Source organism: Leuciscus leuciscus, assembly GCF_965113295.1.
Source record: "Leuciscus leuciscus genome assembly, chromosome: 3".
NCBI lineage: Eukaryota > Metazoa > Chordata > Actinopteri > Cypriniformes > Leuciscidae > Leuciscus > Leuciscus leuciscus.
In genome coordinates, this window is record NC_138727.1 from 51,874,982 (window position 1) to 51,895,391 (window position 20,410).

A 20,410-nucleotide genomic window follows, 5' to 3' on the forward strand; every position below is an offset into this window, starting at 1 on the left:
CATTCATCTCTCTTTCATCTCGCATCCCTCTCTCTTTCATCTCTCATTCATCTCTCATTCATCCCTCATTCATCTCTCTTTCATCTCTCATTCATCTCTCATTAATCTCTCATTCATCCCTCATTCATCCCTCATTCATCTCTCATTCATATCTATCTTTCATCTCTCATTCATCTCTCATTCATCTCTCATTCATCTCTCATTCATCTCTCATCCCTCTCTCTTTCATCTCTCATCCCTCTCTCTTTCATCTCTCATTCATCTCTCTTTCATCTCTCTTTCATCTCTCTTTCAGCTTTCATTAATCTCTCTTTCATCTCTCATTCATCTCTCTTTCATCTCGCATCCCTCTCTCTTTCATCTCTCATTCATCTCTCATTCATCTCTCATCCCTCTCTCTTTCATCTCTCATCCCTCTCTCTTTCATCCCTCATTCATCTCTCTTTCATCTCTCATTCATCTCTCATTCATCCCTCATTCATCCCTCATTCATCTCTCATTCATCTCTCATCCCTCTCTCTTTCATCTCTCATTCATCTCTCATCCCTCTCTCTTTCATCTCTCATTCATCTCTCATTCATCCCTCATTCATCCCTCATTCATCTCTCATTCATCTCTCTTTCATCTCTCATTCATCTCTCATCCCTCTCTCTTTCATCTCTCATTCATCTCTCATTCATCTCTCATCCCTCTCTCTTTCATCTCTCATTCATCTCTCTTTCATCTCTCATTCATCTCTCATTCATCTCTCATCCCTCTCTCTTTCATCTCTCATCCCTCTCTCATTCATCTCTCATTCATCTCTCTTTCATCTCTCTTTCAGCTTTCATTAATCTCTCTTTCATCTCTCATTCATCTCTCTTTCATCTCGCATCCCTCTCTCTTTCATCTCTCATTCATCTCTCATTCATCCCTCATTCATCTCTCTTTCATCTCTCATTCATCTCTCATTAATCTCTCATTCATCCCTCATTCATCCCTCATTCATCTCTCATTCATATCTATCTTTCATCTCTCATTCATCTCTCATTCATCTCTCATTCATCTCTCATTCATCTCTCTTTCATCTCTCATTCATCTCTCATTCATCTCTCATCCCTCTCTCTTTCATCTCTCATCCCTCTCTCTTTCATCTCTCATTCATCTCTCTTTCATCTCTCTTTCATCTCTCTTTCAGCTTTCATTAATCTCTCTTTCATCTCTCATTCATCTCTTTCATCTCGCATCCCTCTCTCTTTCATCTCTCATTCATCTCTCATTCATCCCTCATTCATCTCTCTTTCATCTCTCATTAATCTCTCATTCATCCCTCATTCATCTCTCATTCATATCTATCTTTCATCTCTCATTCATCTCTCTTTCATCTCTCATTCATCCCTCATTAATCTCTCATTAATCTCTCATTCATCCCTCATTCATCCCTCATTCCTCTCTCTTTCATCCCTCATTAATCTCTCATTCATCTCTCATTAATCTCATTCATCCCTCATTCATCTCTCATTCATCCCTCATTCATCTCTCATTCATCTCTCATTCATCCCTCATTCCTCTTTCTATCATCTCATTCATCTCTCATTCATCTCTCTTTCATCTCTCATTCATCCCTCTTTCATCTCTCATTCATCTCTCATTCATCACTCATTCCTCTCTCTATCATCTCATTCATCTCTCATTCATCTCTCATTCATCCCTCTTTCATCTCTCATTCATCTCTCATTCATATCTCTTTCATCCCTCTTTCATCCCTCATTTATCATTCTTTCATCCCTCATTCATCTCTCATTCATCTATCATTCATCTCTCTTTCATCTCTCATTCATCTCTCATCCCTCTCTCTTTCATCTCTCATTCATCTCTCATTCATCCCTCATTCATCTCTCGTTCATCCCTCATTCATCCCTCATTCATATCTCTCTTTCATCTCTCTTTCATCTCTCATTCATATCTCTCTTTCATCTCTCTTTCATCTCTCTTTCATCCCTCATTCCTCTCTCTATCATCTCATTCATCTCTCGTTCATCTCTCTTTCATCCCTCATTAATCTCTCATTCATCCCTCATTAATCTCTCATTAATCTCTCATTCATCCCTCATTCATCCCTCATTCATCTCTCATTCATCCCTCATTCATCCCTCATTCCTCATCTCTCATCCCTCTCTCTTTCATCTCTCATCCCTCTCTCTTTCATCTCTCTTTCATCTCTCTTTCATCTCTCATCCCTCTCTCTTTCATCTCTCATCCCTCTCTCTTTCATCTCTCATTCATCTCTCATTTATCTCTCATCCCTCTCTTTCATCTCTCATCCCTCTCTCTTTCATCCCTCATTCATCTCTCTTTCATCTCTCATTCATCTCTCATTCATCCCTCATTCATCTCTCTTTCATCTCTCATTCATCCCTCATTCATCTCTCATTCATCCCTCATTCATCCCTCATTCATCTCTCTTTCATCTCTCATTCATCTCTCATTCATCCCTCATTCATCCCTCATGCATCTCTCATTCATCTCTCATCCCTCTCTCTTTCATCTCTCATTCATCTCTCATCCCTCTCTCTTTCATCTCTCATTCATCTCTCATTCATCTCTCATCCCTCTCTCTTTCATCTCTCATCCCTCTCTCATCCCTCTCTCTTTCATCTCTCATTCATCTCTCTTTCATCTCTCTTTCATCTCTCATCCCGCTCTCTTTCATCTCTCATCCCTCTCTCTTTCATCTCTCATTCATCTCTCATTCATCTCTCATCCCTCTCTTTCATCTCTCATCCCTCTCTCTTTCATCCCTCATTCATCTCTCTTTCATCTCTCATTCATCTCTCATTCATCCCTCATTCATCCCTCATTCATCTCTCATTCATCTCTCATCCCTCTCTCTTTCATCTCTCATTCATCTCTCATCCCTCTCTCATTCATCTCTCATTCATCCCTCATTCATCCCTCATTCATCTCTCATTCATCTCTCATCCCTCTCTCTTTCATCTCTCATTCATCTCTCATCCCTCTCTCTTTCATCTCTCATTCATCTCTCATTCATCTCTCATCCCTCTCTCTTTCATCTCTCATCCCTCTCTCTTTCATCTCTCATTCATCTCTCTTTCATCTCTCATTCATCTCTCATTCATCTCTCATCCCTCTCTCTTTCATCTCTCATCCCTCTCTCTTTCATCTCTCATTCATCTCTCTTTCATCTCTCTTTCATCTCTCTTTCAGCTTTCATTAATCTCTCTTTCATCTCTCATTCATCTCTCTTTCATCTCGCATCCCTCTCTCTTTCATCTCTCATTCATCTCTCATTCATCCCTCATTCATCTCTCTTTCATCTCTCATTCATCTCTCATTAATCTCTCATTCATCCCTCATTCATCCCTCATTCATCTCTCATTCATATCTATCTTTCATCTCTCATTCATCTCTCATTCATCTCTCATTCATCTCTCATTCATCTCTCTTTCATCTCTCATTCATCTCTCATTCATCTCTCATCCCTCTCTCTTTCATCTCTCATCCCTCTCTCTTTCATCTCTCTTTCATCTCTCTTTCAGCTTTCATTAATCTCTCTTTCATCTCTCATTCATCTCTCTTTCATCTCGCATCCCTCTCTCTTTCATCTCTCATTCATCTCTCATTCATCTCTCATCCCTCTCTCTTTCATCTCTCATCCCTCTCTCTTTCATCCCTCATTCATCTCTCTTTCATCTCTCATTCATCTCTCATTCATCCCTCATTCATCCCTCATTCATCTCTCATTCATCTCTCATCCCTCTCTCTTTCATCTCTCATTCATCTCTCATCCCTCTCTCTTTCATCTCTCATTCATCTCTCATTCATCCCTCATTCATCCCTCATTCATCTCTCATTCATCTCTCATCCCTCTCTCTTTCATCTCTCATTCATCTCTCATCCCTCTCTCTTTCATCTCTCATTCATCTCTCATTCATCTCTCATCCCTCTCTCATTCATCTCTCATCCCTCTCTCTTTCATCTCTCATTCATCTCTCTTTCATCTCTCATTCATCTCTCATTCATCTCTCATTCATCTCTCATCCCTCTCTCTTTCATCTCTCATTCATCTCTCATTCATCTCTCATCCCTCTCTCATTCATCTCTCATCCCTCTCTCTTTCATCTCTCATTCATCTCTCTTTCATCTCGCATCCCTCTCTCTTTCATCTCTCATTCATCTCTCATTCATCCCTCATTCATCTCTCTTTCATCTCTCATTCATCTCTCATTAATCTCTCATTCATCCCTCATTCATCCCTCATTCATCTCTCATTCATATCTATCTTTCATCTCTCATTCATCTCTCATTCATCTCTCATTCATCTCTCATTCATCTCTCTTTCATCTCTCATTCATCTCTCATTCATCTCTCATCCCTCTCTCTTTCATCTCTCATCCCTCTCTCTTTCATCTCTCATTCATCTCTCTTTCATCTCTCTTTCATCTCTCTTTCAGCTTTCATTAATCTCTCTTTCATCTCTTATTCATCTCTCTTTCATCTCGCATCCCTCTCTCTTTCATCTCTCATTCATCTCTCATTCATCCCTCATTCATCTCTCATTCATCTCTCATTAATCTCTCATTCATCCCTCATTCATCCCTCATTCATCTCTCATTCATATCTATCTTTCATCTCTCATTCATCTCTCATTCATCTCTCTTTCATCTCTCATTCATCCCTCATTAATCTCTCATTAATCTCTCATTCATCCCTCATTCATCCCTCATTCCTCTCTCTTTCATCCCTCATTAATCTCTCATTCATCTCTCATTAATCTCATTCATCCCTCATTCATCTCTCATTCATCCCTCATTCATCTCTCATTCATCTCTCATTCATCTCTCATTCATCCCTCATTCCTCTTTCTATCATCTCATTCATCTCTCATTCATCTCTCTTTCATCTCTCATTCATCCCTCTTTCATCTCTCATTCATCTCTCATTCATCACTCATTCCTCTCTCTATCATCTCATTCATCTCTCATTCATCTCTCATTCATCCCTCTTTCATCTCTCATTCATCCCTCTTTCATCTCTCATTCATCTCTCATTCATATCTCTTTCATCCCTCTTTCATCCCTCTTTCATCCCTCATTTATCTCTCTTTCATCCCTCATTCATCTCTCATTCATCTATCATTCATCTCTCTTTCATCTCTCATTCATCTCTCATCCCTCTCTCTTTCATCTCTCATTCATCTCTCATTCATCCCTCATTCATCTCTCGTTCATCCCTCATTCATCCCTCATTCATATCTCTCTTTCATCTCTCTTTCATCTCTCATTCATATCTCTCTTTCATCTCTCTTTCATCTCTCATTCATCTCTCTTTCATCCCTCATTCCTCTCTCTATCATCTCATTCATCTCTCGTTCATCTCTCTTTCATCCCTCATTAATCTCTCATTCATCCCTCATTAATCTCTCATTAATCTCTCATTCATCCCTCATTCATCCCTCATTCATCTCTCATTCATCCCTCATTCATCCCTCATTCCTCTCTCTTTCATCCCTCATTAATCTCTCATTCATCTCTCATTAATCTCATTCATCCCTCATTCATCTCTCATTCATCCCTCATTCATCTCTCATTCATCTCTCATTCATCTCTCATTCATCCCTCATTCCTCTTTCTATCATCTCATTCATCTCTCATTCATCTCTCTTTCATCTCTCATTCATCCCTCTTTCATCTCTCATTCATCTCTCATTCATCCCTCATTCCTCTCTCTATCATCTCATTCATCTCTCATTCATCCCTCTTTCATCTCTCATTCATTTCTCATTCATATCTCTTTCATCCCTCATTCATCCCTCTTTCATCCCTCATTTATCTCTCTTTCATCTCTCATTCATCTCTCATTCATCTCTCATTCATCTCTCATTCATCTATCATTCATCTCTCTTTCATCTCTCATTCATCTCTCATCCCTCTCTCTTTCATCTCTCAATCATCTCTCATTCATCCCTCATTCATCTCTCGTTCATCCCTCATTCATCTCTCATTCATATCTCTCTTTCATCTCTCTTTCATCTCTCATTCATCTCTCTTTCATCCCTCATTCCTCTCTCTATCATCTCATTCATCTCTCATTCATCTCTCTTTCATCCCTCATTAATCTCTCATTCATCCCTCATTAATCTCTCATTAATCTCTCATTCATCCCTCATTCATCTCTCTTTCATCCCTCATTAATCTCTCATTCATCTCTCATTCATCCCTCATTCATCTCTCATTCATCCCTCTTTCATATCTCATTCATATCTCTTTCATCCCTCATTCATCCCTCTTTCATCCCTCATTTATCTCTCTTTCATCCCTCATTCATCTCTCATTCATCTCTCATTCATCCCTCATTCATCCCTCATTCATCCCTCTTTCATCCCTCATTTATCTCTCGTTCATCTCTCATTAATCTCTCATTCATCCCTCATTCATCCCTCATTCATCCCTCTTTCATCTCTCATTCATCTCTCATTCATATCTCTTTCATCCCTCATTCATCCCTCTTTCATCCCTCATTTATCTCTCATTCATCCCTCATTCATCCCTCTTTCATCTCTCATTCATTTATCATTCATCTCTCTTTCATCTCTCCTTCATCCCTCATTCATCCCTCATTCCTCTCTCTATCATCTCATTAATCTCTCATTCATCTCTCATTCATCCCTCATTCATCTCGCTTTCATCCCTCATTCATCCCTTATTCATCCCTCTTTCATCTTTCATTCATCTATCATTCATCTCTCTTTCATCCCTCATTCATCCCTCTTTCATCCCTCATTTATCTCTGTTTCATTCCTCATTCATCCCTCATTCATCTCTCTTTCATATCTCATTCTCATTCATCCCTCATTCATCTCTCTTTCATCTCTCCTTCATCCCTCATTCATCTCTCTTTCATCTCTCATTCATCCCTCATTCATCTCTCTTTCATCCGCTCTGTACGGATGAGGATGGCCTGTTATGATTGGCCGGATTAAGAACGCATCTAATGGGAGAATCTTTTTTTCTTCCATCCTTTTATTTTGGGTTAAAAAACAACCCAAAATATTTACACATTCAGGGTGATTTACAAATATGTGACAATTTGCAAAATCAGGAAATGTAAAATAATTGTTAAAAAAAATTGTGACCACGTTTTGCATTTGGGAAAAACATTTTGTGCAAATCAATTATGGATTTGGAAATTGTATTTTGTAAATATATTTATATCGAGACTATAACTTACTGGTCTCTATAAGATATATTTAATTTATAATATATAATCTATGTATAATACAGGATATATAATGTGTTTTCATGAACATATTTATATTTAGACTATGACTTCATATTGGTGTTTTCATAAGTTTATCTCTCTGCAGACCCCTGCTACAACTACACTGTGCTGGACAATCCATGGAGATCCATCAATAATACACATCCTTCAGTCAGAAACTGTGACTACCATGTCTCCTGGAGCGGCTGGTATCGTCTCTTCATTAACAACATGAGCGCTCATATCCCAGACACGTGTGTTGCTCAGTACAGCTGTGGCACTGATATCCCACTGTGGATACGTGGTGGACACCCAACAGTAACTGATGGAGTCGTCACTCGAGATGTCTGCGGTAACTGGGTCAATTACTGCTGCTATTACGGGTCTTTTCCCATTAAAGTCAAAGCCTGTCCAGGCAATTATTATGTCTATGAGCTGGTTAGACCAACTATCTGCAATCTTGCATACTGTGCAGGTAATTATATTCACATGAGCTCTTTCTACACATTCATGATATTTGTGTCTCTGTTCATTAATCACTATTCATCCAAACTTTCAGACACTGGCAGCATTAACACCAGCCCTACAACTGTCACACCAGTGACCATCTCACCTGGTATTGTTACACACTGTTTCTCTATTGGTTTATTTTCTGAATGTTTTCTAATGTATGTAGGCTAGAGATCAGGGCTGCATTTCCCAAAAGCATCAAACAACTGACACAATCTCTATGATCAACTTAGGCTTACGATGCTTTTAGGAAACTAAACTAATCACATCAGCTAATTCTGATCGGATTTCAATCAGATATGCACAAAAATCAGATTTGGACTGACAGTCTGAACGTAGCATTAGAAACGCTTTGAACATCATAAAAAATCAGAGGAGTAAAGACCCGTCCCGCACGTTGACGGAACGGGTGACATGTTTGTAACAGTGGAAAACGGGTCTTTGGTTCACTGCAGTTTGAATATACTCAACAATGGTGTTGACATGAATTTGTATATCGTTTGTCTTAACCCTCTGAGGTCTGAGCAGTTTTCTGGGCCCTGGAGGTGGTCTGACATGCTCTGACATTTGTGTTTTTTTTTTAGTTAAGTCTTTAGTTAAGTCTAATTACACTGTATTCAGCACAAACTCTGCTACAATAATATATCAGCAGCATGTATGTAAAAGTTTGTAGTTTTGAGATAATGACATTTATGCGTGGTTTGTGAAAATACAAAAAAAAATTCTCACTGAAATAAGGCCATGAAAACCATACTGATTATTTCTTCACAAGACTTTTGAAAATTGTATGACATAGCCTAGAATATTTGCTCCAAAACTATGTGAAAATCACCCTGACTGCTCATTCAGATAAGACAATATATTGATTTAAAATTTCTAAGACGTGTTTTGTGTGACAAAGCCATATGCGAAGAGGCGTGATCATCTCATGAATATGTAAGCCTTTAACACCTGAGAAAGACAAAGACACTCCCCTAACTGCCCTATTAGGAGCGATCAGGCCCTGTCATTCAGAGCAACCTTGCACAAAGAATGAGGAGATTTAAAAAAGAATGGCTTTTAGATTGTTTGGATTTATTTACAACACAACACAATCCAAAAATACACAACAAATGACAAGAGCACATTGAAAACAATGATCCAAAGACAGAGACCTTTGTGCCATTCCTAAAAACATTGTACATAGCCTACCTTTCATTTCCAAGGTGTTTGATTTTCACTTTACCATGTTCATGTACAGAGACTCATGTGAATGTTGAAGTCAGCAGGACTCAGTTGCATCTGGTCCCTGAAAAAAAAAAAAAAAAGAAAAAACTGTGAACATACTGATATCAAGAGAAACTATAGGGCTGCACGATTTTGGGAATAGATTTTAGATTTTTCTGGTTAAAATTTCTTTTTAAAATTCACAGAATACACACACACACACACGTTTCCAACAATATATAATGAACACCAGGTTTGTTGTGCCTTGTAGGCATAGGCTACGCAGTGCTGCATAAAATAATAATAACAATAAATTAAATCTTCCAAAAGATTTCAAGAACAACTACGCTAGAGAAAAATATATTGATTATCATATGTTACTTCAAATGTTTCCATTCGTTATGATGATATGAAATGAGATAATAGTAAAAACATAAAGCCTAATGTTTGGTGCATTTTTTCTTTCAAACGCAATCGCGCTCCAAAATATGATACATTAAAACCCACAGCGCGCTCCAAAATATGATACATTCAAACGCGATCGCGCTCCAAAATATTAAACATTATGGTTATACATATCTATGTTTGAGCAGATATCCACAAACAGTATTTAACAGTAAATACGGGTCTAAATAGTATAATATTCACCATATATCTAGCAACAGTTCAACTGCAATGTGAAGTTTATGCAACAATACCATAAACTAATAAGTAAGAATTTCTTACCTTACATCTTTCTTGTCTTCAAATCGCGTTCTTCTTCTTCTGATGTAAATCCAATGTAAGCTCACAGCGCGTCTTCCAAACTCGACGAAAAGCAGAGACTTGTGAAGTTTTTTGGTGTTTTGTGTTTGAGGTAACGAGGGCGTTCGCGTCCCATGTGGAGATTTGCATGTGAATCTCTTTTGCGCGAGTGGGCATGTCGAATTAAAAAGTAATTAGCAAGCGTTTGAGATACTGGACATCCTGTTGGTTTTATACAAATTACTTAAACAGAGAATATTTGTTTTCAGTTTGAATCCGATCATTTAAAAGTACACACTTAAATGTGTATAAAGGTATATGGCTCATAAATGTGTGAGAAGTATTCGCTGAGTTTTGTTTCAGTTTATAGACGTGCTCAAGAAAAAAAAGTTCACCGCGACGGAGAGGCAGAACGCACACCCTGTTTATTTTCTTTATTTTACAAAAGCACAATGTTTTGATTTGATTGTAGGTGGACACATACAAAAGTAGAAATATCACAGATTATTTTTTTATATTTCTTTTTTCTGTATAACCATAAATGACGGAGTAATTTAAGTTTATGTTGCTGCTATGTGAAAAAAATCCAGCAAAACGCGTCGGCGCGTTTCTCGACCTCAGTGGGTTAAATCATGTTATAAAACGGTTAGTTCCAATTCTTGATTCTGATTGGTCAATAGCTGTGCTTTATTCACGATAAAACACGGCTATGACCGCTTCACCCAATGGTTCTATGTATCACTACAACACCCCTAGCAACCACTCTTAGTAACTTAAACACATGTTTGATCTCATTGATATTGTTCATTGAAGCTATAGTAGAGTATTGTGAGAGATCGAGTAAGCGAGTGTACCTGCATTTACAGTAGATATAGCATTTTCCTTCAGGTCAGTCATATTCATAATAAAAAAAAATCAGTTTGAATGTCTGCTGCGATATCTTGTCCTTTTAACAGTTAAGGGGTTTTTCCGTGCCCATAGTCATCTGTCAGTTGCGTCTTCCTTCTCCGTGTTCACAAGTTTGATTCCTTTCAATGTAAAAGTCTTCTCTACTGACTGACTCACTCATAAAGACGGTCTTTGCCGCCATCTATTGGCGAAATAATGTAACTTTTGTTGCTGTTTATGGTCAGGGACTATTTTTTCCAGCAGAAGGAAAGCTTTTAGAGATTTTACTTCATAAAAGTTGCATAGATACATGTTTTTTGGCTTTAATAGTTGTATTGTGTCTTGTTTTATAAAAGCAATAAGGTACTCGAGACAAGTGCTGTACCTTATTGCTTACTTAAAAACACCACACAGTCATAGAAACACTGTTAACTTGATTTTCACCATAGAGAGTTAAATGAACCACCAGCAGTGTTAGAGTTAATTACATAATTAAGCGATTAAGTGATGATTGTTTGATTTTTAGTTAGTTAGACACTTATGATAAGCAGAATCACTAAAGAAAAGAAAAGTTAAGAACTTTACAGTTCAAATTCAAAGGTGGTGCTAAGAATAAACAATCTCTAATGAAACTTTATTGTATTTGAAATGTATTCCCTTTTTCAATAGTACATTGCAAATATACTTAAAAAAAAGTATTTTTACTATCTTTAAATATATTAAAAGTATATCAGCATCATGCTTTTACCTATTTTCACAATACAACTTATAACACACTTTAAAATAATTGTACTTTAGTATATTTTCTACAAATATATATATTTTAAATATACTTGAAGTGAAAATTCTGTTTATTTTTTAAAAGTGTATTTATTTGCCTTTTACTTAAAAATATACTTTATGTAGGCTATATTTTTAACTGTGTGCTGAAAATGATCATTTTAACAATGCATTCAATGCATATACTTTCAAAATACATTATAGTATGCAAATGTACAAAGTATAGCTAAGTAATATTTGTTTATTAATGTGCAATTGTTATTGAAGACAACATGTGCAATTTGTAGTATTTGGAATAAGCCAAAGGTATTACTGAGCATATACTTTTTACTCAAATATAATACACATATGGCATATGGCTTGTGTGTTTCGAAGACACTCGTAATGAATTTGTAATGTACTTGTAACACAAATAAAGTACACTTTAATCAACTAATCAAGCATATAATTAGTCCCTACACAGGCATATACTTAAAGGTGCATTGTGTAATATTAAAGGTGCATAAATGCAATATCATAAACATAACTGTGTTTTCAGTGGTGTATACAGACCTTACTTAATGAACCGTTATGTTTTTATTACCTTAGAATGAGCCATTTCTCTCTACACACACCGCGGGTCCCCTTACATTGAAATGTGCCGACATGTTTCTACAGTGGCCCTAAACGGACAAAAGCGCTTCGTCACCACACAGCAAAAACTCCAGTGTTAAATGAACTCTCCTGGGAGTTTTTTTGGCTCCAGACTGAAGAGTGTTAAAGTGTTTATGAGCAGAGAAACACTGAAGTTTTGCTGCATGTTGCTTTATTTAACAGTAATAGAAACTTTGACTGTAAATAAAGGATGTAATTAACTGTAAGAGATTCACTTTTTACAGTGAATGTGTGTTTGTTAGTAAAAACTCAGGAAATATATGAAATAACTGCGTATCTGTTAGAAAGTTTAATGAAAATTTCTGTTAAAGTCGTTTGCACTTTATTTAAATTAGGATATTTTACAATAATTAAAGTTTTTGTATGGCAGCCATTGCTGACAGTCATTTGACCTTTTTGTTTTTAAAAGATTTTATTTGTGTGCTTTATTGAAAAGAGCGTGACGAGGGTGACGAGACGTGTTTTCAAAAGTTGAACTTTTAACTTGACAAGGCGTTTTATAACATGGCAGCTCCAGCCTAGCTAGGGTGAACAAAGTGCAAGAATTTATTTTAAAATCTATGTTATTTGACGTTTATAACGTGAGTGAATCTTCAAAAAGATCAGGGTAGCTACTCACCAATAGCAGATTACAAGAGGACAGTTTGTTATCTTCTGAACTATTCAGAGATGTGTCAAAAGTCTTTTTCTTCATATTTAATAGCTCTCCAATACGATCTTTGTTGATGAGGAGCTTAATATGATCACCATTCGCTAATGCACGTGCTGTGCCTGCGTATGTAATTGACTCCTCCCCCATTAAAACCATTGTAGGAACATTTACAACATTTATTACCCCCTTTTTTTATGTTTTTAATGACTTATTTTCTTTTGATGAAAGTGACCCTGAGAGTAAAAAACAGGAAAATCGTTAGGAAAACCTTGGCGGGCTGCGCCGGTGTTAAGCACATGTTTGGTGGAGCTAAAGCCTCAGTAAGCCTCGGTCCATCGCCGCCACTGATTGTTGGTGAAAATAATCTATTAAAAACAAATAACCACTTTTGGTCAGTGATGACATTAGTGATTCATTACTTTTTATGATGAAAATTAAATCACCTGATCATCTTTGTTGCTTGTTTTCTTTTGCAACAAATTATGTGTTTTGATAAACACTGTTACAAACTGACATAAAAAGCCAAGAGTCAAACTGACCAACTAAAGTACACACTGATCACCATAACTGTGACTTAAAAACTATTATTTTTAATAAATAATCAAAATCTAAACCTCTGTTAATGCTCAATAAGAACTTCTGTAGAGGTCTGCCAGAAATAAAGTCTTAAAGATCTTTAGAGGTTTTGGTCCAGTCCCATTTCTACCCCTGACGTCTACACTTTCCCCTAGTCCTGAATGTTTGTTGTGTGTGTTGTGTGTGTGTGTGTGTGTGTGTGTGTGTGTGTGTGTGTGTGTGTGTGTGTGTGTGTGTGTGTGTGTGTGTGTGTGTGTGTGTGTGTGTGTTTGTGTCTCTATATAAAAGATTGTGTGAAATGTGAATTTGCAGATCATTGCATACATTTTTTTATTCTGCACACAAGCTACATATATTAAGTGAGATTTATTTTTATTTTATTTTTTGACTGAGAGGAGATAGATTTAGATTGTTTGTCCATATATGACTTCTTTTTTTTATAATAATAATAATTCCACAGGCAACGTTTCTTCATTCCCACATTTATGGTCACATCCATCTTTTTTTTTCTTTTTTTTTCTTTCTTTAATTCTGACTGCAGCTAATCTATTAATCTTGTTTAGCACAGTGATTTACACTGATAGTTTTATGTGCTGGTAACATGAGTTCTGCTCCTAATGGAGAAACATCATAACAGTTTAAAGTGAGACACTGACTTCCACTTGATCTAGACTAAGATCAAAATGAATAAAATACAACAAATGGATAGGACTTTATGAGATTATTTTCTAAACTTTTGTCTGATGCAGATGTGTTTTATTATTGTCTTCATGCTGATTTCTGTCATTGCAGATATAAATATAACGCTGGAGGAAGGATGCACCGTAAGTTGAGTTTCTGAAAATAAAGTTTTATATTTTAACAATATAAGTGCATGGTCTAAAAGGGTCGTCTCTATTCTCTTAATGAGTAATGGGTGTGTTCTGGGCGTAACGTGCAACAAACCAATCAGAGTCTCATCTCCCATTCCCTTTAAAAGTCAGTTGCGCTCACGTCATGGCGGATTCGCTATTTACATGACGGAATTTGGAAGTGGAAAGACTGAACGCTTCTCCAGAGAGGAAACAAGGTTAAAGCGCAAGAACACCATCTACGGGACAAGCCGGATTCCACGTTATCTTTATGTACACAATATTAATCTTTTACGTTGTAATCCTTTTGTTTTTAATATTTGGCATGTTTGTGTGCTGCTGCGCGCCCCTGTGTGTGTAATAAGCAGAGTGTACTGCGTTGTGGACTTGCCTATAGGCTCATATTACTAACGGCCTCTTTAAATAACAAAAAATAAATAAATACTGCGCCATTGACTTTAGACCAGGTTTCAGTTGGTCAATGGCGTGTCTATTTCAGTTCCTCAAAATAGAAACACACCATCAATGCACCAGAACACACCTCGTTTTCAGACCAGAAGCCCATGGCCACACAAATGGGCGCAAATGCTTTTGCTATTTAAACAACGTGGCGCAGGACGTGAAAATGAAAACTGTGTCGGGCTGAAACTAGCAAAACACACTTGCGTAGCGCCTGGCGCTGCATTGCACCGGGTGTGTGATAGGGCCTTAGAGTTGAACTAACAATGCCAATGTTTCCATCCATGTATTGTAGCCTATGCAATTTTTGGGATATTGCATACAATTATGTGATTAGATAACTGGACTGATCAATCTCATCACACACCATCTAAAGTTTTGTTTTGGTCATTCTGAAATGCCTGTCATCAAAATGATTTGGTTTGATTATCTCCCAGAACTGTCACACACATTAGTCATCTGAACAAAAGATAACATGACAGTGTTACCCAGTCAACTATTTGATCTCACAGTGATCTCACCACGAGCTCCCAGGATACTCATACTATGGCCACAATGTGAGGTCAAAGTGTGCAAAGCCTAGATATCCAGCATGCATTGCAGCATGAAGCTTTTGATCGTCATCATTGTTGAGATTCATACACTGATACTCGATGTCTCTTTGTGTCTAAATGACACAGTAATTTACATGTTTGTGTCTCATTATGCATTCATCATCCTTCATAAATTATTATAATACTGCTGAATTTCAAACTGTATAATGAAAGTTAAATTATAATTTAAAATATACAATTAAAAACACCTCACCAAGACTGCACACTGAATCTAGATGATGATGTTGTTATTACCAACAACAAACCAAAATCACCCGGACACATTCTCTTTTAGCCATAACAAATGTGTCTTACAAACACAGTTACAGCAGCCAAAGAAAATGTAATGTTTAAAAGTCACAAGCCCAACTAAAGCAAACACTGATCACCATGTGACACCACTGTGACATCACTGTGATAGTGTTGAGAAACAGGAAGTAGAATCTCCCCCTGTGACTGATATTAGAACCGCCTCCTCTCAACCTGCTCAACATTTTGAATTCACAATGCTCAAATATTACTGACACTGTGAGTATCACCGTATGAGAATGGTGTGATGTCACTGTGATCATGTGTTGACTGGGCTATTATTGGGTTATATAATAGATGATTATAATAGAGCCACGAGCTTCTCTTGTTGCAGCTGCCATCATTTTTATTACTGATGTTTTGAGCCAGTTTTTCAGGAAGTGGTGATTTTGTTCTCTTGAACACATGGAGTGGAAATGGTGATATTTTATGCAATATTCTTTTTTTCTTTTTTTTTTCTCAATCCATAACTGGAAATAGTTCATTAGTTCAAAGAGTAGTGCAATAAAATGTGCATTGTAGATATCTGTTATGTGAAATATGAATGTGCTGTTCTATTTATTGTTGCTAGATTTGTGTTGTGTGTCTGTACTAACATCACTGAACCTTCACAGTGACCTTCAGTGCAGTAACAATACATGTTTGGCTCTCTATTAATTTTGAAAAACATGATCAAAATCAACAGCCTATTGCTTTCACAATTGTGTATCAGAGTCAGAACTGTTTCCAAAATCTTCTTGAGAAGATCGAGAACATCACATCTCAAGTGCTCTCTGTGACTGTAAGTCTTCAAGAGAAAAATAATCAAATAATCAAACATTTGTCAGTTATACACTGTAGATAATATATGATTGACAGAACAGTGTTGTCTTATTTGCTCTGTTGACATTTACTGTGACACTGTTTATCTGATCAATAAATTAGACTGTGACCAACATTTTGACTGTGGCCTTCAACGCTTCAGGGAAGATTTTAGAGTCATCTTCATCATCATCATCATCATCAACAGTCAGCCCAGCTGAACTAGCCTCCTATGGAAACCATATCTTAAAAATCAGTGAAAAACTCATCTCTACATTGGTGAAGCCGACAGACACGAGTGATAGTGTCAGTTTTACTCTTGCTGTTGTAGGTGAGTGGAGAAACTGTTATTATTGATGATGAAACTGAGATTATATATGATATCAGGAAGTTTATAGTCTAGAGAGCAGCGGTGGATCACAGGTGTCAGACGGTGAGGATGATAAATGCAGCTACAGTAACTATATTGTAAGGACCACCCATTGGCCCAACGACGGAATCCAATGGCCTGGGTGAAGGGATAATGCGTGTATGTCTTTTCAGCGCTCCAGTGAAGTTCACTTAATTTATTTGAATTTAGTTTTAGTATTACTTTAGCTCTACGCTTAATCTAACTCCAATTTCAAATTATAATCAAATTGAGATTGTGTTTCTGATTAGAAAATAGTCATAAATATTGATTATGAATTAATTTAGATCTTTGATTATTCTGAGCGTCTCATAATTTCAATTATTAATTCACTAAGGGACCCGATGCCGCACAGAGTCACACGCCCCAGGTTTACGTGGATCTCACGGACACAGTCTCGCCAGTCTGATCTTGGTCAGAGGTTTGCTAATACCTCTTAAGTCGGTTGCCTACTGCTCACTCATACAAAAAAAGTGTAGTTTATTTGCCAAGTCAGTGATAGACAGAAATCAAAAGGTCTTCAGATGATGTGCCTACTGCTCCGTTCATATATGCGCCTTTAGTTTGACCTATCCTGGACACAGAGCTTCGGTAGCACCAGCCTCCTCATAATCTACTAAAATGAATGATTTCTGAAACTTCAGAATAAATCAAGATGTAACATTTATTTGTCAGGTAAAAATGTATCATGCCAATTACACAAGTAAATGATTAAAAGCCAATAAAAAAAAATACATGAAATCATTTACTCAAAAATGACTCTAAAAGTAAGTAATGCTTTCCTGACAGAGACAAACAGTGGTGTGTGCCAGTGCTTTCCAACAGGAAAGCACTGGAACAGCACTGTATGGGGGATCCAGGTAAAGGGTCCCAAAGACTGCTCTGACACCTACCCTTAAATACCAAGACCAGAACAAAAGGGTTATACCAATATTGTTTAGAGTTGTTTGGGTCAATCCATGTACCCCAGGGGGTAGCACCTGGTTTCGGGAGATAGAACAGGATTCTCCTAGTTTTCAATCTTTCTCATTAAACCAATGACTGCAATGAAATTAAGACCATTTTACCAATCACACTGACTACGTTTACATGCAGACAATATTCGGGTTATGGTCGGGTTAAGGTCACTATTTGGGTTTCTGAAACATTCAGAATAACCCGTTTACATGCGTGAGTAGAGAGAGTTACTCCTGTATACATGGAATTTGTAATCAATTGGCAATATCCCGATGTAAACGGCGACGCACGGTTAGCGTCAGGACGTACGGACAACGTTAAGACGCAATATGCGTCATTTCCGATTCTTCTTCCTGTATCCAAAGACAACAACAACAGCAGCAGCATGCGGATAATGAATAGTTCGGGGCATATAGCGATCGCCTTTGTTTGCGCTTTCCTCCTCGCTCCAAAAGTGTGCTGCTATGCTGCGTCTCGCCATGTTTACCTCTACTTCTTGTTTACTTCCGGTATACTGCACGCAGGTTTTTGTATGCGCTGTCTCTACTCAAAAGACCAAGATTCCTTGCGAATAGAACATGCGCAGAACACAAATCAATGTTCCTTTTGATGGGGATATGGCGATACGCGTTTACATGACCAAATATTCGGGTTAGAAAAGGGGTACCCCAGGGATAATATCCGGGTTTTTAAAAACCCGGATATGAGAATATCCGGGTTTTTGCCGGTGTTTACATGGCCGTGCGTGACCGGGTTATTGCTAATATCCCGGTTTTGAAAGGGTTATTGGCTGCATGTAAACGTAGTCACTGAGACACACCTAAAATGATACCAAACAGGAAAAGGAAAAACAATAGATTCATAACATCATATGTGATATATAGACATTCTTAATGAACTTTCAGTGACTTGAGGAGGGAGAGGGGGGATGAGTTGAAGTTAAACAAGGAGACAAGGAGATAAGTTTGGGCAGGGCAATGTCCTGTGCTCTGTCTTTGCTATCTGCTGTCCAGGGTGCATTTTATTGCTTTATTGCAGGGTGAGTTTTTGTTTTAGCAGGAAAATCAGTCCTTACAATATAATTGTGAAGAATTACAAATGTTTTAGACAGTGTTTGCTCTTTTTGTGTCTTTTGGTTCAAAGTCATTCATCATTTGGTAGAAGCTTGTCACATTAGACAGATGATTTCAAGGACATTTTGGACATTTGGATTTGGAAGCTAAACCAGTTGGGAACTGAATCACTTGTACAGTACTTGACTATACAGTGTACTGTAAGATCTAACATTCAACCTCAAGATGACCTTACAGTTAATAGTGATTCATTTAATCTGTTAACTGAATAAATGTAAATATAAGTAAACCTGAAGGGTTCATCAGAGATGAAAACCCAACAATAGTGAATATTCATTTTATTTGTTTGTCTTTTGTGCAAATTCAATGGAATTGAACTTTCATAAAAAATATAATAATTTTTTATAAATTAATATAGCACATAACTGCTTGTTTGTTTTTCATCAGAAGTTGAAGTCTTCATGGTTGGACCCAAAGTCACCTTAGATAAAATTCCTCGACTTGACACCACAAATTCTTCTGTGGACATCGATCTCATTGGGATCGCCAAGAACAACAAGAACAACAATGAAACAAGTATGTGAGATGTTTCTGTAGGTTTGAAACATTTTAGAAAGAGTTATCATCCCATTCCCACATAGCAACATTTTGACGTCCCAATTCCGCTGCATAATTTATTACTGACTGTTATAATATTGCTGGATCTCATGCTGCAGTCACACAGTGTTTGTGATGTGAAAATATTAATGATACAACTCAACTGTTAGATTCAAAAGACATCAGTGAATCAGTCTATTTCATGATGATTATAAAACCACCAACAGGACACCATCATCACCTGATCTCATTTCACTTTAGCTTTCTTTGCTGCTGCAAATGTGTTCGACAAACACACTGTCACAGCAGCCAAAAAAGGCAAAGATATAATAAGGGTTAAGAGCCCAACTAATGGAAACACTAATCATCATTATGGTGACTTCAAATGAAACACATTAGAGTTAAACACCTGTTAATTCCCAATAAAAACTTTTGTAGAGATCTGACAGAAATAAAGTCTGTCTGGTTAGTAATAAGTGAAGCTGGTAATGCTGTTTGTGGATTTGTTTAATCCTCCTCTGCTGAGATTTTCAGAGATTTAATGTCTTCTTTTATCTTCAGTTGATTTCATCTAAGGCTGTGGCTGAAGTCAGTTGTAGTTCTTGTGTTTCTTCTTGTCTCTTTTTCTGTTCTCTTTTTTCCTTCAGTGATTCTGCTTGTTAACAGGCTTATTAAGGCTGAGATGACTCCATATTTAATATACACAGATTTTGTGGCTCAGATAAGGTCCAGTTCTGGTTTATTTATTTGCTCTTGGCTGACATGTGGCATTGCTATGGCCTGCTTGTGGCCCAGATCTGGCAAACAGGAGCGAGCCGCCCAAGGGCCGTCATTCCACGCTATATGTGGGCCAGATCATCTTTCCACGTGTGCCAGACGTGCATGGGACGGATCTGGGACGTAAAAATGTTGCTATGTGGGTTACCACTAATTTTGCGTATTATTAGTGCTGGGCAACGATTACAATTTTTAATCGCGATTAATCGCATGATTTTCTTGCGATTAATCGCATTGTCACGAGCAAAATTTAATAATGAATTCTAAAGTAGTGTATATAGCAGATCTAAATGTACTGCTATATACACACAAGT

At 37.3% G+C, this 20,410-nt stretch overlaps 1 protein-coding gene across 1 annotated transcript in view; it reads left to right on the forward strand.

Moving 5' to 3' along the window:
• The window catches only part of LOC309493630 (uncharacterized protein), a 456,302-nt gene that overhangs the window by 370,511 nt on the left and 65,381 nt on the right, over positions 1-20,410 (forward strand). The window contains exons 18-19 of the mRNA XM_082162775.1: positions 7,367-7,735; positions 7,820-7,876. Of these exons, the coding sequence (XP_082018901.1) occupies positions 7,367-7,735; positions 7,820-7,876 (426 nt within the window). The remainder of the gene's footprint in view (positions 1-7,366; positions 7,736-7,819; positions 7,877-20,410) is intronic.